We start from the raw sequence: 24,839 nt of genomic DNA, 5'->3' as shown, positions 1-24,839 counted from the left end.
GCCCCATAAAAAAATAACAAAAGAAAATAAATTATGTCATTTCTATTATTATTAGAAAAATAACAAACGATAATAAACCCAAAATGTTGACAAAAATATAATCTAACGAATTTCAAAACATAGAAACGAAAAACGTTAAAATGGTATTAATATAACAGTTTAACAGCTAGATAAAACAGTTACATGGATTTATATTTATGTTCAGTACACAGACTTAATAACTAGCTTAATATAGCAGACAGGCTTTCTGCTGTCGAGCATTTTAACAGATGCTTATTCTCACTCAATAGCTGGAGTTTTTGAAATGAAAAATTAAAAGAGAAAAGAACTTTGACTGAACATGAATTTATTTTATTTCACTTTGCTTAACTTCCACCGCATCTCCACGAGAACCTGTAAAGAAAGAGCGGAATGCAGCGCAGCACTGCGACCAAAGTGAGAGCTCCGTGACAGATAATTAGATCACACTAAAGATGGTCCGACAAATAAATAAACTCATTATTTCATACATTTAGCACGTTTAATCAGCTTCTCCTCATCCATTTCTCATATTCTTGTGAGACAGTGTACGAAGTTGAGTCAACCCCTTTCAGTGAAAAGTCTCTTTTTATCACATATCTCTCGTTTAAAATGAACTATTTTACATACTTATTTGAAGTAAGGCTGATTTCTAAAAAATCTAACTTTGGTGTACAGCAGCCGTAAGTAGATAAGTTACTCTTCACCTGCAGCACACCCTCAACTCAGAAACTTATCAAATTACGCTATCTTTGCTTAACACAAGTGCAATGTAAATTTCAGCTCAACATCGCTAACAACTAATTAGATATTTTAGAATGAGATATTTACGAAACATAAAAAACTACTACTCAAATCTTTTATTTCGAAAGATTTTCGGGGATACAGTGCAGCTCCTGCAAATTAAGAATACTGAACCAGTAGGATTAAATAAAGAAACGGGGCCTGAAATATTTATTTGATGAAAATAATGCATAAAATATGATTGATTAGAATCAAAGTGGGGAATTGTGATGGAAATGTATTTATTTAATGTGATTCATAATCAATAAGGAGGGTAAATTATTCCTAAATCATGTACTTGATTTTGACTGAAGATATTGACAAGCTTAGAAGATTAGAATGTGCATACGTGGCTCACATGGGCGTGCAGGACAGGTGACCACACGATCACATCCCTCAGGCATCAACCATAAAACATACGTGGCACAAGTTACTGACCAGTGTACTGGAAGGTTCTGGAAGCTACGTGTCACTAAAGTGTAAGCTTCACCCTGGCCCCAGGCTGTAGGAATGCACGGTCAAGACTGGCCAGGTAATATACCAGGATACACAGACTTTTTACCATATAAGGCAATGCTTTTTACCATATAAGGCAATGCTTTTTTATCATGTAAGGCAATGGCCTGAGGGGACCTAAAAAGGTTCAAATACCCTGAGATGTTGGCTATACGGGGGGAGAGACTTGAACACATGCTTTGAAATGTATTCTGTCTTTTCTCCAATTAAATAATTGCTACTCACTTGATCCAGACTCAGATTGTTCGTGTTTGTTCAGTCACTAATCTTTATTTTCCACCACACCAGCGCTTTAAAATGCCGGAGTCACACAGAGCGAGCTTGAAAGAGCGCGCGGCATTGCGATAAAAAAAAAAAACGTTTTAATAAACAAGGTCCTATCAAGTGTAGTAAAATGTATGGTATTAAATGGTATTAAATTCACATATTTACTAATATTCCACCAAGAGAAATCAGGCAAAATGCGCCGCGCTGTGCTCTCTCTCTCCCTCTCTCTCTCTCTCTTTCGCAGCGCAGAGCTGAATTCAGCCCAAGGCTAAAAATAATATAAAAATTCAGTTTAGTTAAATAAATTAAGATGAGTAAGGACCTGTGAAGTTAATCAAATATTGTCAAATATAAAGGATAGGTTTTAGGTTTTGGTGAGCTGTTTCAATTATTTGAAACTGAAACTAACTGAAACTGATATTATTCTGCGCACTATTAAAAAGCCTTTGATTATGTTTTAAATGAGTTTTTATTTTATATTAATTATTTTTTATATTCATTTGAAATATATGTTTATTATTTTATTGATCAAATTATTTTTTTCTTCATAAGATATAAATTCTTTATTTTTTATGTATCAAATTTTATGATCTTTTTAAAGTGTCCTATTTTTCCTTTTTAAGTATATATTTTATTCGTCTATAGTAAATGTTAGTTTTTATTTCTAATTTTTGAAAAATATTTTTAATCCCTTTTAAACTGTAAATGCTCAGTGGCACTGTAAGTGAGGGTCCCCCTCCAGTGTAAATAATTGATTGCTTGATTAATAATCAGTGTTGCAAACCCAGTTTTTACATAAACAATAAACAGAATAAAGAATAAAATAACATTGCTGGTGTATCTTCACAGGGTGAAGGCGCAGTTTCCTATGCACTCTTAAAATAGGAATGCACAGAAGTCAGCGCGCACCTGCCTCTTAAAGGGGATGGATACTGACACACTGATTAATTTATTTCACGTTACGCCCAAAACACACCCATGAATAATTATGGGAATTAAAACACAGCAACCCCCACCCCCCAACGATATGATCGTCCATCGCGATGTTTCACTGTAAACATCGTCATATGCCAATTAAGGAGACATCGCCCAACCCTACTCAACACACTGCACAATAATTGTTGTCCCCTTCCCAAGTCAACAACCAGCACCAGGGAACAGCATTTTTATTTGCCTGATACCACTGATATGAACAAAATTTTATGAAGCCAATTTAATACTCATCCTTTTATTTACAATAAAAAACATTATTAAAAACTAAAGAAATCTGGTATACCACTTGGTTTACACATATTAAATATATTGTTTCCTTTAATATACTAAGTAAGTAAATGGGTACCAGCTTTATTATTACTAGAACAATATAATACATTTATAAACACATTTTTAATTAATGCAAAATATTGTTTATTATCGTTACTGACAAAACAACAGAAATTACTAAGATATCATTTTTTTATGTATCACACATCCCTAATAAACATATATGTGTAAATCTCCAACCTGTAGCTGATACTGTAATTTACTCACATTGTTCAGGTCAGTCAGTCTAATGTAAATCCCGCCTCCCCATCACACCCAGCTGTGTACAGAGAAACTCACAGATCTTACAGAGGACCTCCTATGTGTGTGTGTGTGTGTTATATGCAATAAATAGGTAAATTACTGGAATAATCTGTAAAAAGGCTTTGGTGTTTCACTCACTGTGGGTCAGAGGTCATATCTTCACTGCTGAAATAAGGAGGACCCCCCATGGACTGATCACTCTCCATAGACACACAGCTGGGCTCTGGAGAAGCTCTCTGGGTTTCAGTTCTGTTAACATTAAACACAGAGAAACTCCAGCATTTACACAGTGAACTCCAACACACAGCACATCTTTAATAAAGATCAGGAACTGAAGAGCTTCACTCTCAGAACAGAACAGTAGTTTAGTGCAGTGATGTACCGAGACCCAGAGCTTCCTCCTCCACTGCTGAAGTTTAGAGGATGATGCATGGACCAGTCACTCTTCATAGACACTCCACTGGGGGCTGGAGATGCTGCTCTCTCCTCCCTGAAAACAGATCTTCATGATGATCCATGATCAGAGTAAATTATAGAGTAATGGCTTCCTTTACAAAAACTTATTCACAAGTTCCAAACGAAATTCTTCATATCCGTCCCAGAAGCAGCCTTAAGCGCTCTGTCAGCTGCCCCAAATTGATAAATGGTCACCCAATAAATATTTGTATTTGGGTTATCTTTACTGTATGTATTATATATATATATATATATATATATATATATATATATATATATATATATATATATATGTGACTAGTTAATAACATGTATTGGTAAGAGCTACACAATTACACAATTATACTGTATTATAAACTACAAGGTATATTTTTCCTCCAATGGAATTATACGGAACTCTAACAGAGATATAGATCAAAACAGAATCTAACAGGTGTTTCTGTAAGAAGCTTCATTCCACAGTTTAAATAACATACCCAATCACTTCCATCTGATCTAAACAAAATGCAGCAAATCAGGATTTCCTCATTTCTGCTGGGAATATAATATAAACCATTTTCATAAATATAAGAAACACATTCTACTATAAGAATAACGAGCTGGTTTGTTAAGCATTTTTCTTCTAGTTAAATAGAGCACAGGGTTCTGACTCTGGTTCAGTAGAACCTATGTTTTCATCATTTTAAAACTGTAAAATATGCAGGACACTAGTCCAGGATTAGAGCTGCAACATTACATTACAAAACTACTTTACAAATTAAACCCATCACTTAATTTACGCACTTTAGGACAGGAGGTCCTCCTCCACTGCTGGAGTTCTGAAGATCCATAATTTACTCTTCTTCATTCACACACAGCTCAACACTGCCGACACCGACCCCTGAGAACAGATCAGTCATTATAATAAAACCTTTATTCTTAGAATATGAATATTATTGTCTGGTCTGCATTAAACAAGTAACTGATGAACAAACGAAACAGAAAATGTTACGTAACAGTGTGATTTTCCCTCATTACAAATTATTCTACAGAGTATAGAGACATTTACTGTTGTTATAATTATTATAATTTAATTATAACTAGTAATATTACTACATTAAAAGAGATTATAAATATACACACTGTTCTATAATTGTTAATAATATTAATATTCTGTTGCTGAATTAGAATAGAAACATTATTTAAGTATTATATAAAACAGCAGGATTAAAAACACTAACACTCCACGTGATCTTGAGCTCCGTTGCTCCCCCTGCAGGATAAACAGCGCTACTACATACAAACACGTCTTTATAGCAGTTCCGTGTTTTTATCTACCCAACAGATCAAAGCCCACATTAAGCAATAATGCGCTTTAAACAGCATAAACTACGTTGTAATTGTGATCAATAAATATCAATATATATCTGCCCATTTCTCTTCAGTTTACAGCATAATTGATCTGTTACAGCTGATTGTTCTCCGGTCTGATCTAGACCAGGTCCAGGTTTGATTCAGGTCCGTTTCAGATCTTCATGCTGATCCTGGTTCTTCCAGTGTAATCGGACACTGAGCTGAGCTTAAAGAACCGGTTCTGGATCTGAGGAACCCTTAGAACCGGTTCAGTTCTACATTCTCTTCAGTTCTGAACTTACCGAGTGAATCCAGACTTCTGTCCTGTTGTAATGAAGGAAACTGGACTTACTTTTACTTTTTCCTTTACCTGCGTCTCACCTGTCTCTCTCTAAGCCCCCCACCCCATTCTCTCAGAGCGAATAGGCGCTGGTGGGGCGGAGCTACTGTTCGTTACTCGTCATTGTCAGCCAATTATATCGCACGGCTGAATGGAATGTTTGAACATTCACGAGCAAGACGTTTCTTCCTACACACCTGTAAAACCTGTTCGAGTGGTCTGTCGAGTTGTGCAAACCATCAAATGTGCTTCTCTTACCCACATTCGTAAAAGTTTTTCCGTGATTATTCTGTTTTTCATGGCTGCATTAAACAGACTGAGCTCACTGTCCTTATTTGCTTAAGGGTTACATAAAAGTAAATGGCAATTAACAAAAATAATAATTATAAACAATGAAAAAACAACAATCACCTCTATTAACCTAAATTTTACATCGATACAGTGATTTAGACTGTCCAATTATTCTATCTACACTCCTGCCAGGAGAATCCAGGAGAGTATGATGCTTTTTTGTATTCTCTTTAAATATATACTAGCACCGTTTGGCAAAGTAGCACAATTTGTCAGTGCACCTGCTGCTCTGTCTAGAACTATCTGAATAGGGTTCGAACATTTAACTTACTGTATTTACGGAAGCCCATCATAATTTACTGTTCATTACACAGTCTCAGTGAACCACAGCTGTCATTTACATATAAATACACATTATTTATGAATCAATTTTGTGTTATAATTTTAATAATTATAAATGCATTTATTTTAGCTAACACGTTCACTGTTCAATCAAAAAAGAATATATATATATATATTTTTGGAACGTCAGTGTGTGCCTGAGGACCTGTATAAACCTTATTCTGAATAATGATCGTTTACTATTTACCCAGGAGCCACTAAATAATTTCATTTACATCATAAATACAAATTCAGACACATTAAACAGCTAAACAATGTCTTCTTTATTACATCTGAACTGTTGCTGTTACACCAGCCTGATGCTTCATATACACTACCTAGCACTGAGCCTTGTGAAGCAGTTTTGTGTTAAATCGACCCTGTTCACTTTGTTTAACACAAGCACCAAGTTCACCTAACCCTCTATTTTTGTAAAAATATATTACTGTGAAAAATCTGACTTAACTTACCATGATAATGCACTATGTGTACTGAATATTGGAGTAAGATAAATTATATTGGGCAGATATAATCTGCTTCTGATAGCTATAAATATATGGGCCAATGACAAACATTTTCAACAGGACAATTTTAAAATCAGATAAATAAAAGTATCTTTTGTAATTGTTCAAACATTAAGAATGTTGTGTACATGTACATTCATATTAAAAAATTGTGTGTGGTCTTACAAAAGTCATGTGGTGCGATTATGATTTATCTTAAAATTAATTAATTTCCTAAATATTTTTACAAAAGTTATCTGCAGTGTCACATGTTTATAAACAAACTGCGTTATTTTTTATGTTTTTGTAAATAATGAAGTAATATTTTGTGATATATAATATCTCAGTCGCATTTTACCTGTAATTAACAGGCTAATGTTTTAGCCACAGAAAATACTTTTTATTTTATAATATTTACTGCTATTATAGATTATTCACTATTATTTTCCTCTTTTACCATTATCCTCTGAAACGAGCTGTGTTCAGTTTTTCTTGTGCTGAGAAAGGAGCATTGTCTCCATCTAGTGTCATTGAGATGTTCTGCATTTTATATAAATAATCTCTGGTATGTTTGTGCTCTTCTAATAATGAGCTAAACCATTATGTGCTACCAAAACAGATCAGTCTATAAAACATCTGCAGGACGTATTTGATGTAGTTAGAACCAAGATATTTACTAAGACTGGCTGATGGGCAACATTTGTTTTTTTTAGTTGTTAAATTAAACCTACATAAATTACAATAAATTCAAATATTAATCACTGTGTTTCCACAATTAAACCACACTAACATTTTAAAATATAAAATATCAAAACAATAGATGATTTGCTGTAGATGGAAATTTCCTTCTTGATATTAAATGCAGGTATTTGGGAGAATAAAACTAATATTGGTCTATTCAATAAATCATAAAGACTTTAAATTGATTACACATATTATAGAGCACAAGATGGTATTCAGAATTGTAGATATCTTTATCTACTTGAACCGTATGATATAAGAGGTAGCTTGTAATAGCTCGAAAGACAAAACAGTAAAAACAATTATTTTAAAAATATCTGTGTTTTATTTGTGACTGAGAGACTGGAGAGAAAAGAATACATAAATTAAAAGAAAAAGTAAACGTGTGAGAAGTTTAACTAAAATTAAAATTAGAACTGTGTAATAAAACCTAAAATATGTTAGCTAGATAATGCTAATAATCAATGAAACTAGGATCTTAAGCTAAGGTAAAATTTGAGGAGAATTTACTGTTACAGAGGAAACAAATCGGAGTTAGAATAATTTTCAGAATGGTGGCAAATGATTTTATCCAAATCGTTAAAAAAAAACTTTTTAGTCACAGAAAACAGATAATAAATGCTCTTTCTCCTCAGAAAGTTAGCTTAGTTAACATTAGGAAGCTAGCTAACATTCATATTAAAATTTTAATTAAGTCATCATCCAGACAAATTAACTTTGGCCTTACAAAAGTCATGTGGTGCGACCTTGATTTATCTTAAAATGAATTAATTTCCTTATTATTTTTATTTTAAAATTAACAGGCTGTTTGTTTTAGCCACAGAAAATACTTTTTATTTTATTATATATACTTCTATTATAGATTATTCCATTATATATTTCACTATTATTTTCCCCTTTTACCATGATCCTCTGAAAGGAACTGTGTTCAGTTTTTCTTGTGCTGAGAAAGGAGCACTGTCTCCATCTAGTGTTACTAAAATGTTCTGCATTTTATATAAATAATCTCTGGCGTGTTTGTGCTCTTCTAATAATGAGCTAAACCATTATGTGCTACCAAAACAGATCAGTCTATCTGCAGGACGTATTTGCTGTAGTCAGAACCAAGACATTTACCAATACTGGCTGATGGGCAACATTTGGGTTGTTTAGTTGTTAAATTAAACTTAAATAAACTACAATACATTTAAATATCAAACACTGTGTTCCCACAATTAAACCACACTAACATTTAAAAATATAAAATATCAAAATAATAGATGACCTACTGTGCATGGGGAGTTTCTTCTTGACATTAAATGCAGGTATCTGGGAAAATAAAACTAATATTGGTCTATTCAACAAATCATAAAGACTTTAAAATAATTACAACCATTATAGAGAACAAGATGGTATTCAGAATGACAGATATCCTTATCACCTTGAACCATATCATATAAAAGGTAGCATGTAATAGCTTGAAAGACAAAACAGTATAGCTAAGTATTATAAAAATATCTATCTTTTATTTCTGACTAAGAGAAACAGAAGAGAAATTAATATATGAATTGAAAGAAAAAGTTAAAATGTGAGAAATGTTTGGAAAAAAGTAAAATTAAGTTAAAACTGTGTCAATAAACGTAAAATCTATTAACTAGATAATGCTAATAAGCAATAAAACTAGGATCTTAAGCTGAGGTAAAATTTGAGGATAATTTACTTTTAGAGAGGTAACTTAAATTAGCTTAAAACCGGACAGCAGAAAGAATAATTGTCAAAATAGTGGCAAATAATTTCGTCCAAACCATTAAAAAACGTTTTAGTCACAGAAAACAGTTAATAAATGCTCTTTCTCCTCAGAAACTTACATTCAGTAAGTTAAGCTATGAAACTAGCTAATGTATCCGATTCCTAACTTTTGACCTAAAAATCAGCATTTAATTAAACTGGTTAAATCAAAAGTTGTTTAATCTCATCAATTTACCCATTAATTATTAGCGTTTTCCTCAGTTTATTAAACAGTTTTGGAGAAACGGAGATAATTCACTGCTAACTCTGTTAGCTGCTAACAGGCTAATGTGACAGGAATCTGACAGGAGAGCGTCTCGCGCTGAATCACAGCGCGTATAAAGAGCGCGTGAGGGCAGCGCTAATATAAACTACTGCTTTATAATAATAAACATAATACGACCTCCAGAGGTTTTATAGATCTGTTCTGGTAGCGCATAATGTTTTATATCATTATTAAAAGAGCACAAACACCCCAGAGATTATTTATATAAAATGCAGAACATCTCAGTAACAGTAGTAAGAACACAGCACAGCTCCTTTCACAAGAAAAAGCCCTGAAGACCACAGCCCAGAAGATGAAGACCACCTGACCGAGAAGACCGGTAAGACCGCGGGGCCGCCCTGCTCCCCAGCTCCCGAGGACGGGGACGAGGGGCGCCGGCGGTCCAGCTCCCGGACTGGATGGCCCCTGGGGAGCAGCAGCAAAATTATTCCAACAGCCCTTATTACCAGTGTTGCCAACTCCTCAGTAAGGAAAGTAGCTATTGGCTGTCCTAAAAGTCGCTAGAAGTCGCTAAATGACGTCATCGCCTAATTTGCATAATACATGTTTTTGAAGCTGTAAAGGATTAGGGTTGTGGGAGAGAAAAAAGTGTGTAAAAAACACCATAAATGTGTTAGAAATGTTACAAATGAACAACTTCTGTTGCTTTTTAAATAGGAGGTCACTTTTTTACAGTAAGTTCATTTTTATGTGAATTACATAAATTAGTTTTTTGCCATGTTCTTAAATGTTATTATAAGAGCAGCAGTTAGCCGGAAGTGTTGTTCTACGTTTTTTAGTTTGTTTGTTTTATTTTATTTTTATTTTTTACGTTTTCTTAAGTTTTCTTTATTTTTAAACCTATCATAGACAAATTGTTCAATAGATATTTAGCTTTTTATAAAGAGTCAGACACTGTGGAGGAGGTGAGTGACAGGCTATGTGGTGAATGAGGTGAGTGAATGACTGATACTGTGTGAGTTAAATTAAGGGATTTCTGTTCGTGTCACACTGAAGACACATTAATATTTATACTTCTGCTCTGTAAATACAGAGCGGGGTCAGTCAGCGGCGGCTGTGGGCACGCGCGATTCATTTACAGTGTGTTGGTGGAGCGGTGTGTGTGTGTGTGGTCTGACAGTCAGATTGCAGTGTGAGTGGTGTGGGGCGGGGCTGAGGCAGCGCCCGCTGCAGCGCGGAGGACAGGAACTGAAGAGCGCGTGTTCATATCAGAGTCGCCAAAAGTCTCCAATAACACCACAAAAACTCGCTAGATTTGTCGCTACTCGCTTTTTTTTTACAAAAAAAGTCGCTGGAGGGTCTGAAAAGTCGCTAAGTTGGCAACACTGCTTATTACTACAGTATTAAAGACCCTAAATTCTCATGCAGTTATTTTAATTAAATTAGCGTATGTGAAATTCTGATGTTTTACAAATTTTACGTAAAATTCGTTCAAACTTTACTGGCCCCCTGGTGATTAAAACATAAATGCCCTTTAATTTAGAAGTGAGTGATGTATATTTATATAATAATATAAACATTTTAACACAAAATAAACAGAAAGCTCTAAACTCTTTTTTCAATCCAGATAATGTATATGCATTTATTAAAGAATATTTTCTCTTAACAAAACATTTATTTATTAGTTAACTTTTAATCCCTTAGTATAGTTTGTTACTTAAATGTCACATAAAATATTTATATTGGCTAATACCACTGTATAATGTTAATACTGAAGACTGCATTTCTGTCTCTTTTTTGTGTGACTAATGAATAATATTTAGCTAGTGTTTGTGATACTTATGCAAATAAATCAATATATTTTCAAAAAGGTGGAAATAATAGATGAACCGGTGGATGGGCCACATCAGGGACTGCGAGAGACACACACTTCTGTTCTGCTTCTGTTGCCTGAATAACTGTGGATATGATGGAAGTGTATTTTAATGCTGTAATTATGTGTGGAGGAAAATATACCCAAGCCCTTACTTTATAAAGAAACCAAGCTGCTCTCCTTCACCAGGAGCTGTATATAAAAATGTATTTGAACATATATAATGTACAGAACTGTATTTATATTGTATCTCTACAAAATGTACAAAAAATGGGTACAAAGATGTCCTAGAATACAGAACGTTTACAACAACAAGACTTACAGTTATTGTGTCAGTGAGTGAATGTGTTTGTGTGAAGTTCTAACTGCACAAAGAACAGCAGACAATAATAATGTGGCCAGTGAGTGGAAGCACAAGGTAATGTAGGTAGGTGTTTCTAATAATGTGGCCAGTGAGTGGGAGCACAACATAATGTGTGTTCCAATATCAAACACTGTTTCCACAATTAAACCACACTAACATTTAAAAATGTCAAAATATTAGATGACTTGCTGTAGATGGGGAGTTCCTTCTTAATATTAAATATAGGTATCTGGGAGAATAAAACTAATATTGGTCTGTTTAATAACTCATACAGTCTTTAAATCAATTACATCTATTATAGCGCACAAGATAGTAATTATTACATTATCCACTTCAGGGGCGCAGATGGAAATTTTGAACTGGGGGGGACCAAGCTGTAAAATTATATATATATATATACGTATATATATATATATATATATATATATATATATATATATATATATATATATATACGTATATATATATATATGTATATATATATATATATATATATATATATATATATATATATATATGCTGCAATAAACTTTAGAATATTGTTATTGTTATATGTTATTGTTTTTTGTTTCTTCATTGCTACAGCCTAGGCAAGACCAGGAAGACAATGTTAAACGCAGTGTTTAACGCAGCTCCGCCCTCCGGCTCAACTTTATTCAAATAAATCCGGCCGCCGCACTGTGTCCAGTCCAGCCAATCAGGGAAAAGCAGGCTGCGTCCAGCCAATGAGGGAAGAGCAGGCTGCGTCCAGCCAATGAGGGAAGAGCAGGCTGCGTCTTCACACACACACAAGCCTCTTACACACACACACACACACACAGAACAGGCGCCTTTCAACCACAGAAGAGAAGCTGAAAGCGGCAGAATATGGATTTATAGAGCTATAGGTTACAGTGAGGTTGGTAAAAAAATAAAAATATTAAACTTATGACTGTCTACTTCTGTTGCTTCATTTTAATTCAAAAACGAGCAAGGAGATCCAGCGCAGCGGATTGCGTTGAAAAAAGTGCTAGTGGACACGTACCGTAAGGAGCTGGTAACAGGCAGTTACCAGCTCCTTAGAACCCCGGACTTGAGAAGGTGCGTTAAATTTACATTGGAACTGGAACACGGAGCTCCGAACAATGTAACCTCTGAACTGAACGCTTCCTAGTTTAAAAACGAGGGCACAAAACTCCACAAACGTACAGTTAATTAAATTAAAACCCCAACGTTTATGCTTGTAGATGATAGATTTCGGATGAGGTCACTATAAATCTGGGGGGGACATGTCCCCCCCGTCCCCAGTGCCATCTGCGCCCATGATCCACTTACCATATGATATAAAAGATAGCATGTAGTAGCTTAAAAGTCAGAACGGTATAGCTATTATAAAATATCTGCCTTTTATTTCTGACTGAGAAAAACTGAAGAGAAAAGAATATATGAATTAAAAGAAAAAGTGAACGTGTGAGTAATGTTTGAAGAACAGTAAAATTAAGCTGGAACTGTGTGAATAAACCTAAAACCTGCTAGCTAGATAACACTAATATGTAATAAATCTAGGATCTAATGCTGAGGTTAAATGTGCTTAATAACAGATAGCAGCTAGAACAATTATCTGTTTAAAAAACGTTTTGTCACAGAAAAAAGTTAATAAATGCGTATCTCCATAGAAACTTTGGGTACATTCAGTATCTAGCTTAGCTAACGCTAAGAGGCTAGCTAATTTAGTCGGTTCCTAGCTTTTGACTTAAAGATCAGCACTTTTTAAATTGTTTAATCTCATCAATTTAGCCATAAATTATAAGTGTTTTTCTCAGTTTATTGAACAGTTTAAGAGAAACGGAGATAATTCACTGCTAATTCTGTCAGCTGCTAACAGGCTAATGTGACAGGAATCTGACAGGAGAGCGTCTCGTGTCGAATCACAGTGTGAATAGAGAACGCTGCAGTGTTGTGTGTGTGTGTGTGTGTGTGTGTGTGTTAAGGCTGCAAGTAAATCTCAACGAATTAAAATCTCAAAAGTTACTTTATTTCAGTAATTCAGTTGAAAAAATGTGAAACTCATATTATATAGGTGTATTACACACAGAGTGATCTATTTAAAGCATTTATTTATTTTATTGTTGATGATTTTAAAAAAATCAGTGTCTCAGAAATGTTAAATATTCTATAAGATCAGTTGGTACTTTTGGCACTGTGGGCAGTGTGCCAAGTCATGCTGGAAAATGAAATCTGCATCTCTATAAAAGTTGTCAGCAGAGGGAAGCATGGAGTGCTCTGATTTCAAGGGAGCAGAGTCTGGAGGAAGAGTGGAGAGGCACATAGTCCAAGCTGTTTGAGGTCTAGTGGGAAGGTTCCATCAAGCTCCAATCAGTGATGGTTTGGAGAGGACTTGGACTGTTTTAAAGTTGATGTTCCAAATCATGTGCTCACATTTTACACTGAAAAAATGCGTAAGTGTGTGAGAGGACTTTGGCTTAGGCAGAGGCAGAGGAGGATTAATCTAGAATTGTGTTTAAGGTGCAGTTAAAGTCCAAATGCTTAATAGTTTGCATTTTATTGTTCGGCACTTCGATAAAAAATATTGGCCTCTGATTTTTTGGCTCCTTAAACTAGTTTTTGTCTGGAGTTTTAAATACAGAAACAATGGTGTTAAACTCAAATATACAAAAGAATACACACAAACAATGTACAGTAATAATGTTAATACTCTGAAATATATTAAATAATTTAAATTCACTAACTGTAGATAAATTATGCAGTTTGAACAAGTCTGTTTTTAGACCAGATTAGAAAGCATTTATACAGCTTGTGTTTCTAACAGCCTCTGAATCTCACAGGTTTACTCAATCTCACACAGACGCACTGAAGAGCCTTTATAAACCCCAATCCCTGCATAGAGGGACTGAGTGAAGGTGGTGTAGAGTGTGTGTAAGTGTGTGAGAGTGTGTGAGGGTGTATCAGTGGAGACGCTGTAGAAGGACAGAGTGCCGGCGGGACAGTCCACATACACTCCTACTCTCCTACAGCCGGAGGGAGGAGGGGAGAGATCAGTTCTGTTATTATTGTGATAAACAGAGAATCTTTTATTATAGCAGTTCAGCCTCCAGGAGTTTATATTCCCTCCAAACAGACACTCTGATCCGTCTCCTTTCCTGCTGATGGTTTTATAACTCAGAGCTACAACAGCTTCTCCTCTCCCGCTCCACTCAGCCTCCCAGTAACAGCGTCCAGTAACTCCCTCTCTACTCAGAACCTGCGGATACACATCAAACCTCTCTGGATGATCAGGATACGACTGCAGCTCCTCTCCACCCTCCACCCTCCTGTTCTCCTCACTCAGAGAGAGACGAGGGTTTACTGTGTTTGGATCCAGTGTGAAATCACAGAACCCTGAACACAAGAACACACATTACACACACTGCACTGATACAGAGAGAGCGTGTGTAGGGTTTGTATGTAGTGTGTGTATGTGTGTAGAGTGAGTAGGTGAGTGTGTGTGTAGTGTTTGTATTTAGTGTGTGTGTGTGTGTGTGTGTGTGTATGTGTGTAGTGTGCGGTGTGTGTGTGTAGTGTATGTGTGCGGTGTGTGTGTAGTATTTGTATGTGGTGTGAGTAAGCGTGTGTTGGTTTGTGTGTGTGTGTGTGTGTGTGTATGTGTTTAGTGTTTGTATGTAGTGTGTGTGTAGTGTTTTTTAAGTAGCTTGTGTGAAAACGAGAGTGAGTATGTGTTTGTGTGTAGTATTTTTTATGTAGTGCATGTGTGTTTGTGTATGTGTGTTTGTGTGTAGTGTTTTCTTAAGTAGTGTCTGTGTGTGTGTAGTTTGTGTGAGTGTGTAGTGTTTGTATGTAGTGCGTGTGACTGTGTGTGTAGTGTTTTTTAAGTAGCTTGTTTGAAAACGAGAGTGAGTGTGTGTTTGTGTGTAGTATTTTTTATGTAGTGTGTGTGTCTGTGTGTGTAGTGTTTTCTTAAGTAGTGTCTGTGTAGTGTGTGTGAGTGTGTAGTGTTTGTATGTAGTGTGTGTGTGATTATGTACATGAGTAAGTGCGTGCTTGTGTGAAAGATTGGGAGTGTGTGTGTGGAGTTTTTTGTAGTGTGTTTGTGAGAGAAAGAGAACTTACATTTTTTAAATCCAGGTTTGATTCTGATCTTCCCTCCATGTTCCACTCTAAACACACACACACACACACACAGCAGCACAGTAAGATTTTCATAAACTAAAATGTAAAGTTTGTCTCTATTAGTGTTTATATTTCGTTTTGTCTCTCTTGTTCCTCTTTTTAATCTGACTGATGTGTGGAAGTGTCCAAATGTGTGTTAAAGAACCCGTGCAGTGTGTTCTCAGTAACAGTAAATAAAAGTAGATTAGTTATAATCTAACTGAACTCTATATTCTACTAAAGAACTGTGTTAAAGAACCTATGCAGTGTGTTCTCAGTAACAGTAAATAAAAGTGTATTAGTTCTAATCTAACTGAACTCTATATTCTACTAAAGAACTGTGTTAAAGAACCTGTGCAGTGTGTTCTCAGTAACAGTAAATAAAAGTGTATTAGTTCTAATCTAACTGAACTCTATATTATACTAAAGAACTGTGTTTAAAGAACCTGTGCAGTGTGTTCTCAGTAACAGTAAATAAAAGTGTATTAGTTCTAATACAACTGAACTCTATATTCTACTAAAGAACTGTGTTAAAGAACCCGTGCAGTGTGTTCTCAGTAACAGTAAATAAAAGTGTATTAGTTCTAATCTAACTGTACTCAATATTCTACTAAAGAACTGTGTTAAAGAACCTGTGCAGTGTATTCTCAGTAACAGTATGTCAGGATGGTGCAGGCAGGGCGACAAGGAGGGGGACGTAATCGCAGGTAAGAGATAAATTATAGATGTATTACATAAATAACAGATAAACAAATAAACAGAGAACAAAGAAACAAACAAAAACAAATGAGGGGTAACGATAATAAACAACGGAATAAACAAAACTAAACAAGACAGGGATATATATACAAGGAAAAAAACTAACAAACAAACAGGGAGTAATAATAATGGAAATAAAACAAGACAGGTTAAACAAAACAGGGCAAGGGAGAAAACTATGAAATAAACAGGGAACAAGAAAATAACAAAAGATAAACCAGAAATAAACACGGAGAGAATGACTGAGGAAACAAGGCTAGAACAAGAGGAACGCTGAGAGACAAACGACAGGAGTTGCTGCGAAGACCGACAAAGACAAAGTGGCACAGGGGGACTATTTATACAAACAGAAAACACACTAGAAGTAGAAACACCTGGAGCTAGGGGGTGGAGCTACAAATGGGACACACGTGGTGGAAAATTACTGGGAAGAGACACAGAGACATGAGAAAAGACAAGAGACAGGACGTGACAGAAGTCCTCCCCTAAATGCGCAGCTCCCGAGGCACGTAAAAACAAACCCTGGGGGCTGACGGCGGGGAGGGGCCGGGAAAAAAACGAGAGACGAAACTGGGGACTGAACAGGAGACTGAACCAGGAAGGAAACTGGACTTTAGACGGAATACTAGACAGAGACTGAAAAATGAACAAGACTGAACATGGGAACAGGGACAAAAACATTAACAGGGATGGACACGAACACAGTGACAGGAACGGGAACAGAAAAACCACAGGGGACAGGAACAGGAACAAACACACACACGGGGACCAGGACAGGGAGGGACAGGGGTACAAAAACATGGGTGGGTGCCCAGGACTGGCTAATGTCTGAGGGAAAGTCTGTGACGCCAGCCTGGGCACAGTTCTGGAGGCATATTCCGGGGGCCTCGGTGCAGGCCTGGGTAAAGGGCCCTGGGGCCAAACACTGTCCTGGAAGCAGGAACCGGCGGGGTGGCGACTCAGGCAGCGGGAGCAGGCGGTGCGGCGACTTGAGCATCTGGAGCTGGCGACGCAGCGACGAGCAGGATCCCTTAAAACGCCTACCCCGAGGCCTCCTGCGGGCTTGGTGCTTCGGGGTCTCCTGCGCCGGGAGTGCAGCGGATCGCCATCCTGGAGCCGGTCCACGGGTTGCCTGCTACATTCATATAAGAGGTCGGTATTTATGTCAGGATGGTGCAGGCAGGGAGATGAGGAGGCAGACGTAATCGCAGGTAAGAGATAAATTATAGATTTATTAAATAAATAAAAGATAAACAAATAAACAGCGAAGAAAGAAACAAACAAAAACAAATGAGGGGTAACGATAATAAACAAAGGAATAAACGAAACTAAACAAGACAGGGATATATATACAAGGAAATAAACTAAAGACAAACGGAGTAATAATAATGGAACTAAAACAAGACAGGATAAACAAAACAGGGCAAGGGAGAAAACTAGGAAATAAACAGGGAGCAAGAAAATAACAAAAGATAAACCAGAAATAAACACGGAGAGAATGACTGAGGAAACAAGGCTAGAAACAAGAGCAAAGCTGAGAGACAAACGACAGGAGTTGCTGCGAAGACCGTGTAGGTGCAGTTTCTCCAAATTTCAAATAATGACCAGTTCCTTGAGCTTAAGTCAATAACGCGAGACTTCTTTAAAGTTTCAGCTGTTTACTGAACTAAAATATTCAGATTACAAACAAAAAAAAAAGTTCTTTCCATATTTTTAGGAGAATGGCTTAGTTCCATGTAGTCACGGTCAAAGACTGTTGCACTATAACCCTCTAGTGGATGATGCAACTTCAAGACTCAGCCACATGATGTCACGAATAAATTAATAAAATTAAACAAAAACTTGCCAAATATTCCAACAAACATTAATATTACAAAATTTAAGTTACAATTTACTTATTTCCATAATGGCTCTAACATGCCCGGCCCCTAATTGTGTAGGCATGAGGACTACATAATTACTAAATCAAATAGAGCCATACACTTTCTTAATCAAACAATAAACTTACATACAAAACTTTCAAAGTTTACTGTAAAGTATCACTCTAACAGTCCTTTATGACTATTTACACTACAGCCTTTCCAGGATGCTGCTCTTTGTCTGCACTTGAACGCTCCGAACATTGCCTCTGTAATCCGGCATAGTCTTGATAATGCGGCCTATAATCCATGAATTTCGTGGACTGGAAGGATCCACAATCAGAACGATGTCATTCACTGCAAAGTTTCTTTTCAGCTTGGACCAGTGCTGACGTTCTTGCAGCAGGGGTAAGTATTCTCCAAGTACCTTCCTTACTGTCCTAATTTGGCGTTCCCAGATACCTCCTTGATGGGAGGCAGCTGGAGGATTAAATTTCCTCTCAATTCCCTTTTTCAGCATTTCTTCTTTGATCTTGGAGTCATTCAAGTTTTGTATTGCTTCATTGTATCTTTTAACTTGAAATGGCCCAAAGTATTCAACACCAGTATATGTAAAGGGTGGGTTGCGGGTATCAGTCTCTCCACTGGCAAATCCGCCATCTTTTGCTCACCAGCTCTTGCATACAATTTGCGACAGGTGTAACAATCAGATAGCATCTTTCTTATGGCAGAATTTGCTTGCGGGATCCAATATTTTTGCCTCAGCCGTGCCAGAACATGATTCCGTCCACAGTGTCCAACTTGATGGTGAGTGTGTTGAAGAATAAGACTGGAAATCTTGAGGTCTTTGTGCAGGATAATGGGATGCTTAGCCTCCTCTGGCATAGCTGCCCTGCACAACCTTCCTCCAACTCTCAAGACTATCAAAACTATCAAGGTATGGATCCAGCTTGTATATATGGCTGCTCTTTCTGACTTGGGTTTTTCCTTGTTGCAGAGCCTTGATCTCTTCCCCATATTTTAGCTGTTGACTGTAGCGAATCAAATCATGTTCAGCATTTGTCAAATCTTCCATGCCAATTGATATGTTTTTCAGGCTTTCTTTGTACTTCTTCATTTTCTGAATTATAGAACTATGCTGTCCATCCTGCTTGCCATCTGATACACTGATGATCTTTTGTAGCTCTGCTCTTTTTCGGCTCAAGTTCAGCAAGATCTTTTTCAGATGAGTGAGCCATGCTACTGCCTTATTTAAGCGATGCCAATCAGAATAATATGCAATGAGCTTGCCAAAAGCATCTGTGTCTTCTTCTGCTCTGATGACAAAAGACACAGCATGTCCTTTAATCTCTGGATCCTCTTCTAGCAATGAACTTGATTGGTCTGCTCTGACAAGCCACTCGTTGCATGGTCTAAGCAAGAATGAAGGTCCTTCAATCCAGTTCTCACACCTCATAAGACATTCTGCTGTCAGACCTCGTGAGACATGATCTGCAGGATTATCTCAAGACAGTCATGCTGTCCGTCCAAAACAATGACTCCTCTATTTGCGTGGTGGACTCATTTGAGTGGTGCCACTCTGGACTTGGCCACTACTGATGAACAGAACTTCTGGTCACGATCATTTGTTAACACAAGGTAGGTTACGGTCCCATAACCATCCTTACTGGCGTCCGAAAAAGTATGCAACTGTGTTGTCTTGACAGGCCCAAAGCTTGCAGGCTTAAAACATCTCTTGACTTTAAACCCGGAAAGCTTCTGCAGATCAACTGTCCATCTCGTCCATCGTTCTCTGAGATCTCCTCATCCCACCCTATCTGGGCTTTACAGAGATCTCTCAGGAGCAGTTTTGCTGGCAATACAAATGGTGACAAAAATCCAAGGGGATCATACACAGATCATACACAGGGGTTTGTTCTGCACATTGATGTTGAAGGAGAATGTGTCAGTTTCAGTACACCAATTAACTCCTAAGGCTTGTTCTTCAGGCAACAGTTCGCTGTCCAAGTCTAGGCTCTTGACTTCTGTGGCTCGATCTTGCTCAGGAACTGATGACAGAAAGGCTCTTGAATTACTCATCCACTTCGTCAAGTGAAATCCACCCTTGCTACAGAGTGATTTTAGGTCCCTGGCCAGCATGATTGCTTCTTGTTCTGTTTCCAATAAAGCCAAGCAGTCATCAATATAGAAACAATCAGAAGTGTCTGGGCTGCCTTATCTGTTGTCTCATCCTGTAGATCCTCCACTATTCTTCGAAGAGCAAAGCATGAGCAGCTTGGTGATGAGGTAGCACCAAATATGTGGACACACATCCGGTAGTCAACTGCCTCTTCCTTCAGATTACGTTCAGGCCACCACAAAAATCTAAGGAGATCTTTATGCTTTTCTTGAACTCGGACCTGATAAAACATTGATTCAATATCAGCCATGATGGCCACCGGCTGTCGGCGAAATCTGTTCTGTACTCCAAGAAGGGTGTTTGTGAGATTGGGTCCTTGAAGTAACTGTTCATTCAGGGAAAACCCTTGGTAAGGTGCATTGCAGTCAAACAGCACTTGAATTTTATTCTTCTTGGGGTGGTAAACCCCGTGGTGGGGGATATACCACACACTTTCTCCTGTCTGCAACTCATCCTCTGGTACTCTTTCAGCATATCCTTTATCAAGCATGCTGCCCATAAATGCAGAGTAATCAATGTGAAACTGAGGATTTCTTGTGAGCTTCCTTTTCAAACCTAACAGTCTCTGCATTGCAACACATTTGTTGTTTGGAATCTGAATCTTTTCATTTTTTAGAGGCAATCCAATGTGGTAATGACCATCTTTGAACTGTAATGATTTTGTCACTGATTGCATGAATTGTGATCTTCTTGAGACATTTCTCTTATATCCTCATGTCGCTTTTCAGGAAAGTCTGTATTGAACTGCTGAACCAGCAAGTCCTCAATGGTCTCCACTGATATGCGATTTGCTATGCAGCCTTGCAGGGTGTCAGGATTCACACTTGTGCTATCTTGTTTTGGGCCATTCACAATCCAGCCTAGGACTGTCTGCACTCCATATGGTCCTTCTCTACTGTTCACCACTTTCCATGGTTCCATGACTTTATAGGCATTCACACCTATCAACAGGCCAACATCTGCTTCGATGTTTGGTATACAAACTTCACACAGGTATGGCCTCTTACGTAGATCTTGTTGCTTAGGAATGTTGCCTTTCTTCACAGGAATATGTTGCTGTGTCAACACCCTTGGCAAATCAATGTATGTGGTTCCTTCTAGTGCGCAAACTTCCAAATCTGTTAAGATATGTCCCTGACTCTTCTTCTGCTGTCCCATGGTACACAGTAAGAAGTCTGTCTTCTTGCCTTGGACATTAAGTCTGTGCATCAGATCTTCTGTACAAAAAGTATTGGTGCTACCTGGGTCTAAAAATGCATACGTCATTACAGTCTTGTCACTTTTCTTTGATTTAAGCTTTACAGGTACTATTGACAAAATACACTCCTGTTCTTTAATCTTTTCACACAAGCTGAGTGTGTGTGCCTTTTCGCAGTACAAGCAAGCCCTTTCTGAAGAGTCAGTACACTTGACTGTATTCTGCTGTTGCCTTTCATTAAGGGTCTGTGTGCTGTCTTTCTGGATGGGGAAAACACCTGTGGCAAAGTTGACTCCTTTGTTTTCAATTTTCTTATAGCTCTTTGCAACTGACTTGAGCTTGGCCTTCGCATCAGAGTTCACTTCTTGAATGTCACCGAAGAGAGGATCATTGACAACTTGCGCATATCCATCAATGAAGTTGACCACGTCTTCAAACCTTGCTCGTCTTCCTTCCTTCCTTCCTTCGTGCTTGAAGGTCAAATGCAGTGTTCCTCCAACGCTCTCTTACTTTGTATGGGAGTTTTGAGATCACTGTCCTCATGTTGCTCGGATTGTCCATCTCTTCCATAAACTCAACATCTGTCATGGTATTCTTACATCCGATGAGAAACAGCGCATATGTCTTCAAACCCTTGGCATCCTCAGCTTTGATCTGTGGCCATTTGAGTGCTTTGTCTAGGTAAGCTGTGGCTATCTTCAATTCATTGCCATAATGATACTGAAGAAGTCTCTTAGCTTCTCGAAGCCCTTTATCTGGCTGCATGTGTTCGCAACTGCGGAGGAGATCTCTTGGTTCGCCACTCGAGAACTGTTCCAAGTAGAACAACTTGTCCTGGTCACTATTAGTCTTTTTCTCAATCGCACTTTCAAATGCCCTCATAAATGATCTATAGGCAAGTGGATCTCCAGAGAACACCGGAACCTCTCTCTGTGGAAGCTGGGATAGACTTTGCTGCATGACTAGTAGCTCTGTTACTTCATTCTGGCGATGCATTATCATATTAAGTTCTTTCTCAGGGCCAATTAACTGTTGTGCGCGACCAGAGTCAAGAATTTGTCTAGTTGATGCATCTGCCTTGCTGCGTGCACCAGGTGTCTGTAACAACGGCCATTGCATAGGTGGTACAGGTTTTCTTTCCTCTTTCAAAGGAGAATCCGCAAAATCAGTTTTATGTTCCTCTTTCACATTCTTGTGTGAAAGATGATTATCACTCATGTCATCAGAAGTATCCTCTTGTTCACTAAATACTTCCAGTCTGGCAGTAGAAGCTGCAATCTCTGCCTCCATCTCAACCTGTTCACGTTTTGCCTTTAACTTTAATTCCTCAGCATCTAATTCCTGTTTTTTCCATAATGCAGCTGCACGTGCAAATAATGCTGCATGCTCTTCCTTGGCTGTAATGCGTGTAGAGCTGATTGAAGATTGCATGTGTAGCCGGTAGGGTTACAAGTAAAACTTTTATTTTGAAAGGAATCCCTGGGGGCAGCCATAGCAGTGGGGAATCCCATAGGGAGAGTGCTAGAGATTAGGGGGGGGGGACTTTTATTTTGAAGTTCGGTGGTGGGCCATTTTAGAGGGGCATTTTAGTCCCGCGGTAGTTTGCCAAACATCGTTTGGTCTCGTTGGGTCGCGGGTGGGCCGCAGGCACGGTGTGTAGTACCGGTAACTGGTTTAATGCGGATAATTATATCCTTGTTTTATAACTCGAGTGAGTTCTTTTAGAAAATAGACTGTTGTGATTCTGGATCCGAGGTGTGAAACCTCCTGAGGGGAGTGAGGAGCTTCTGGAGTGGAGGGAGACTGCGTGAGCTTGTGTATGAGCTAACCATATGAGGGTATGTTGTGCTTTCTGCCTTATAAAAGTTTAGCAGGTTTTAAAGGGAAACTGTTTAGACTTATATATATATACACGGTGTTTAGATTGCAGGAGGGTGAGTGCGAGGCTGCCTAGGAGAGCTTAGCATGGGCATTTATTATCAGGTATGAGATTACCCATGTTTGGTGGGGAGGGAGTAATATTAGCTTATATCAAATTAACTAGAGTTGATTGTATATATTACAGTGAGAGCTTCGTCTGGAGGGCGGGCACGAGCTGGAGGAGTACTCTTAATTGGGCAAATACTGCTGTTGCACAGGTAAACATTGAAGTTAAAATAAGCTAATACTGATTTTTAAGAAAAACTCAAAGGAATAATTGGGTGCTTGTGTCTGTGTGCCTTACAGGACGGCGCATGCCTGTGATAGTAGCCACTGTTCTACATACTGTTCTTAGAATGTTTTATTATATAGTTCAATTCTAGTGTTATACTCCCTGCTGTAGTCTCAACCCTGTGTGAGACCCAGTCCTAGTCCTAACTAGAATTTGGTTGATATAACCCAAAATACCGATTTAACCTACTGCTGATATTAGTGGGGTGCCTGAATCAACACAAGTTACTAATTCAATAACGGTTAGGTTTCCTTTTTTCATGGAGTGTAACCTCAGTAAGCTCTGAGTAATTAGGATTCACCTCAGTATTGTATTTGGTTTTCAAGTTTGGATGTATGGGTTTAATGAGTGTGTATATTTATTTTTCTAAGTTTGGGATTTGCTTTGTGTAGGTTGTGATTTTTTTCTTTTTTTTTGTTATTTTCATCGCTGTTTATTTATATGCATGTGAGTGTAGTGTGAGGTGATACAGCCGTACTGAGTGTGAGCCCTTGGTTGCTCGAGATAGGCTAAAGTGGGTACATTCCTCTTTCTTGGGGAACCACCATTGGATCCTTGAATAATTGTATTGTCTTGAAACATTTTTAAGCTACCCTAATAAAATTATCTACGTTTTATTTTATAATCTAAATACTGAATTAGTAAAATTGTGTTTATAGAATTGTGCATGGTTGTCTACCCCATTGGTGGGTTGAGAGTGTACTCTGACATTTAAAACCAAGAAAATAAAGATTCCTTGTTTGCATCAGACTCCATGAGAATGTACTTGTGTCCTTAATTGTTAGAGGGTTTATGTGGGACTAATAGATTACGATCAAAGGTTGAATTGTGGGCATTTTGGTCAATCTTTTTTTATTAGGGGTCTCCCACCCGATATAACAAGGGAGTGGCATAGTCATATTGCCTTAAATGGTGGGTCAAGGTCACACATGGAAGAGCTATGCTTACTCCTAGCACCCAGCGTGAAAGTTGCTGACACACTGTCCTTTGGCATAATGTCTTCATTAACATCATCTTCACTGTGCCCTTTGCGTGTTTCTAAAACCCAATTTTGAGTTTCAA

At 37.7% G+C, this 24,839-nt stretch overlaps 1 protein-coding gene and 1 long non-coding RNA gene across 8 annotated transcripts in view; one reads left to right on the top strand and one right to left on the bottom strand.

Moving 5' to 3' along the window:
• LOC111189365 (NLR family CARD domain-containing protein 3-like) overlaps nucleotides 1-24,839 on the bottom strand; it is a 111,744-nt gene that overhangs the window by 14,179 nt on the left and 72,726 nt on the right. For 4 of the 7 annotated variants that reach the window (XM_049474134.1, XM_049474132.1, XM_049474131.1 and 1 more), the window contains 2 exons: nucleotides 3,533-3,640; nucleotides 3,289-3,399 (listed from right to left, as the gene is read on the bottom strand). The exons of 1 other annotated variant lie outside the window; for it this stretch is intronic. In XM_049474134.1, coding sequence (XP_049330091.1) covers nucleotides 3,289-3,399; nucleotides 3,533-3,640 — 219 coding nt within the window. Of the gene's footprint in view, nucleotides 1-3,288; nucleotides 3,400-3,532; nucleotides 3,641-4,389; nucleotides 4,658-5,240; nucleotides 5,413-24,839 lie in introns of those variants that run through there. 2 more of the 7 variants (XM_049474138.1, XM_049474137.1) reach the window with 2 other exon arrangements.
• The window catches only part of LOC125798293 (uncharacterized), a 95,172-nt gene that overhangs the window by 14,599 nt on the left and 55,734 nt on the right, over nucleotides 1-24,839 (top strand). The window lies entirely within an intron of this gene.

The sequence above is a fragment of the Astyanax mexicanus genome, unplaced genomic scaffold (genome assembly GCF_023375975.1).
Source record: "Astyanax mexicanus isolate ESR-SI-001 unplaced genomic scaffold, AstMex3_surface scaffold_57, whole genome shotgun sequence".
NCBI lineage: Eukaryota > Metazoa > Chordata > Actinopteri > Characiformes > Acestrorhamphidae > Astyanax > Astyanax mexicanus.
Note: the sequence above shows the minus strand (reverse complement) of the source record. Positions and strands in the feature narration are given on the sequence as shown.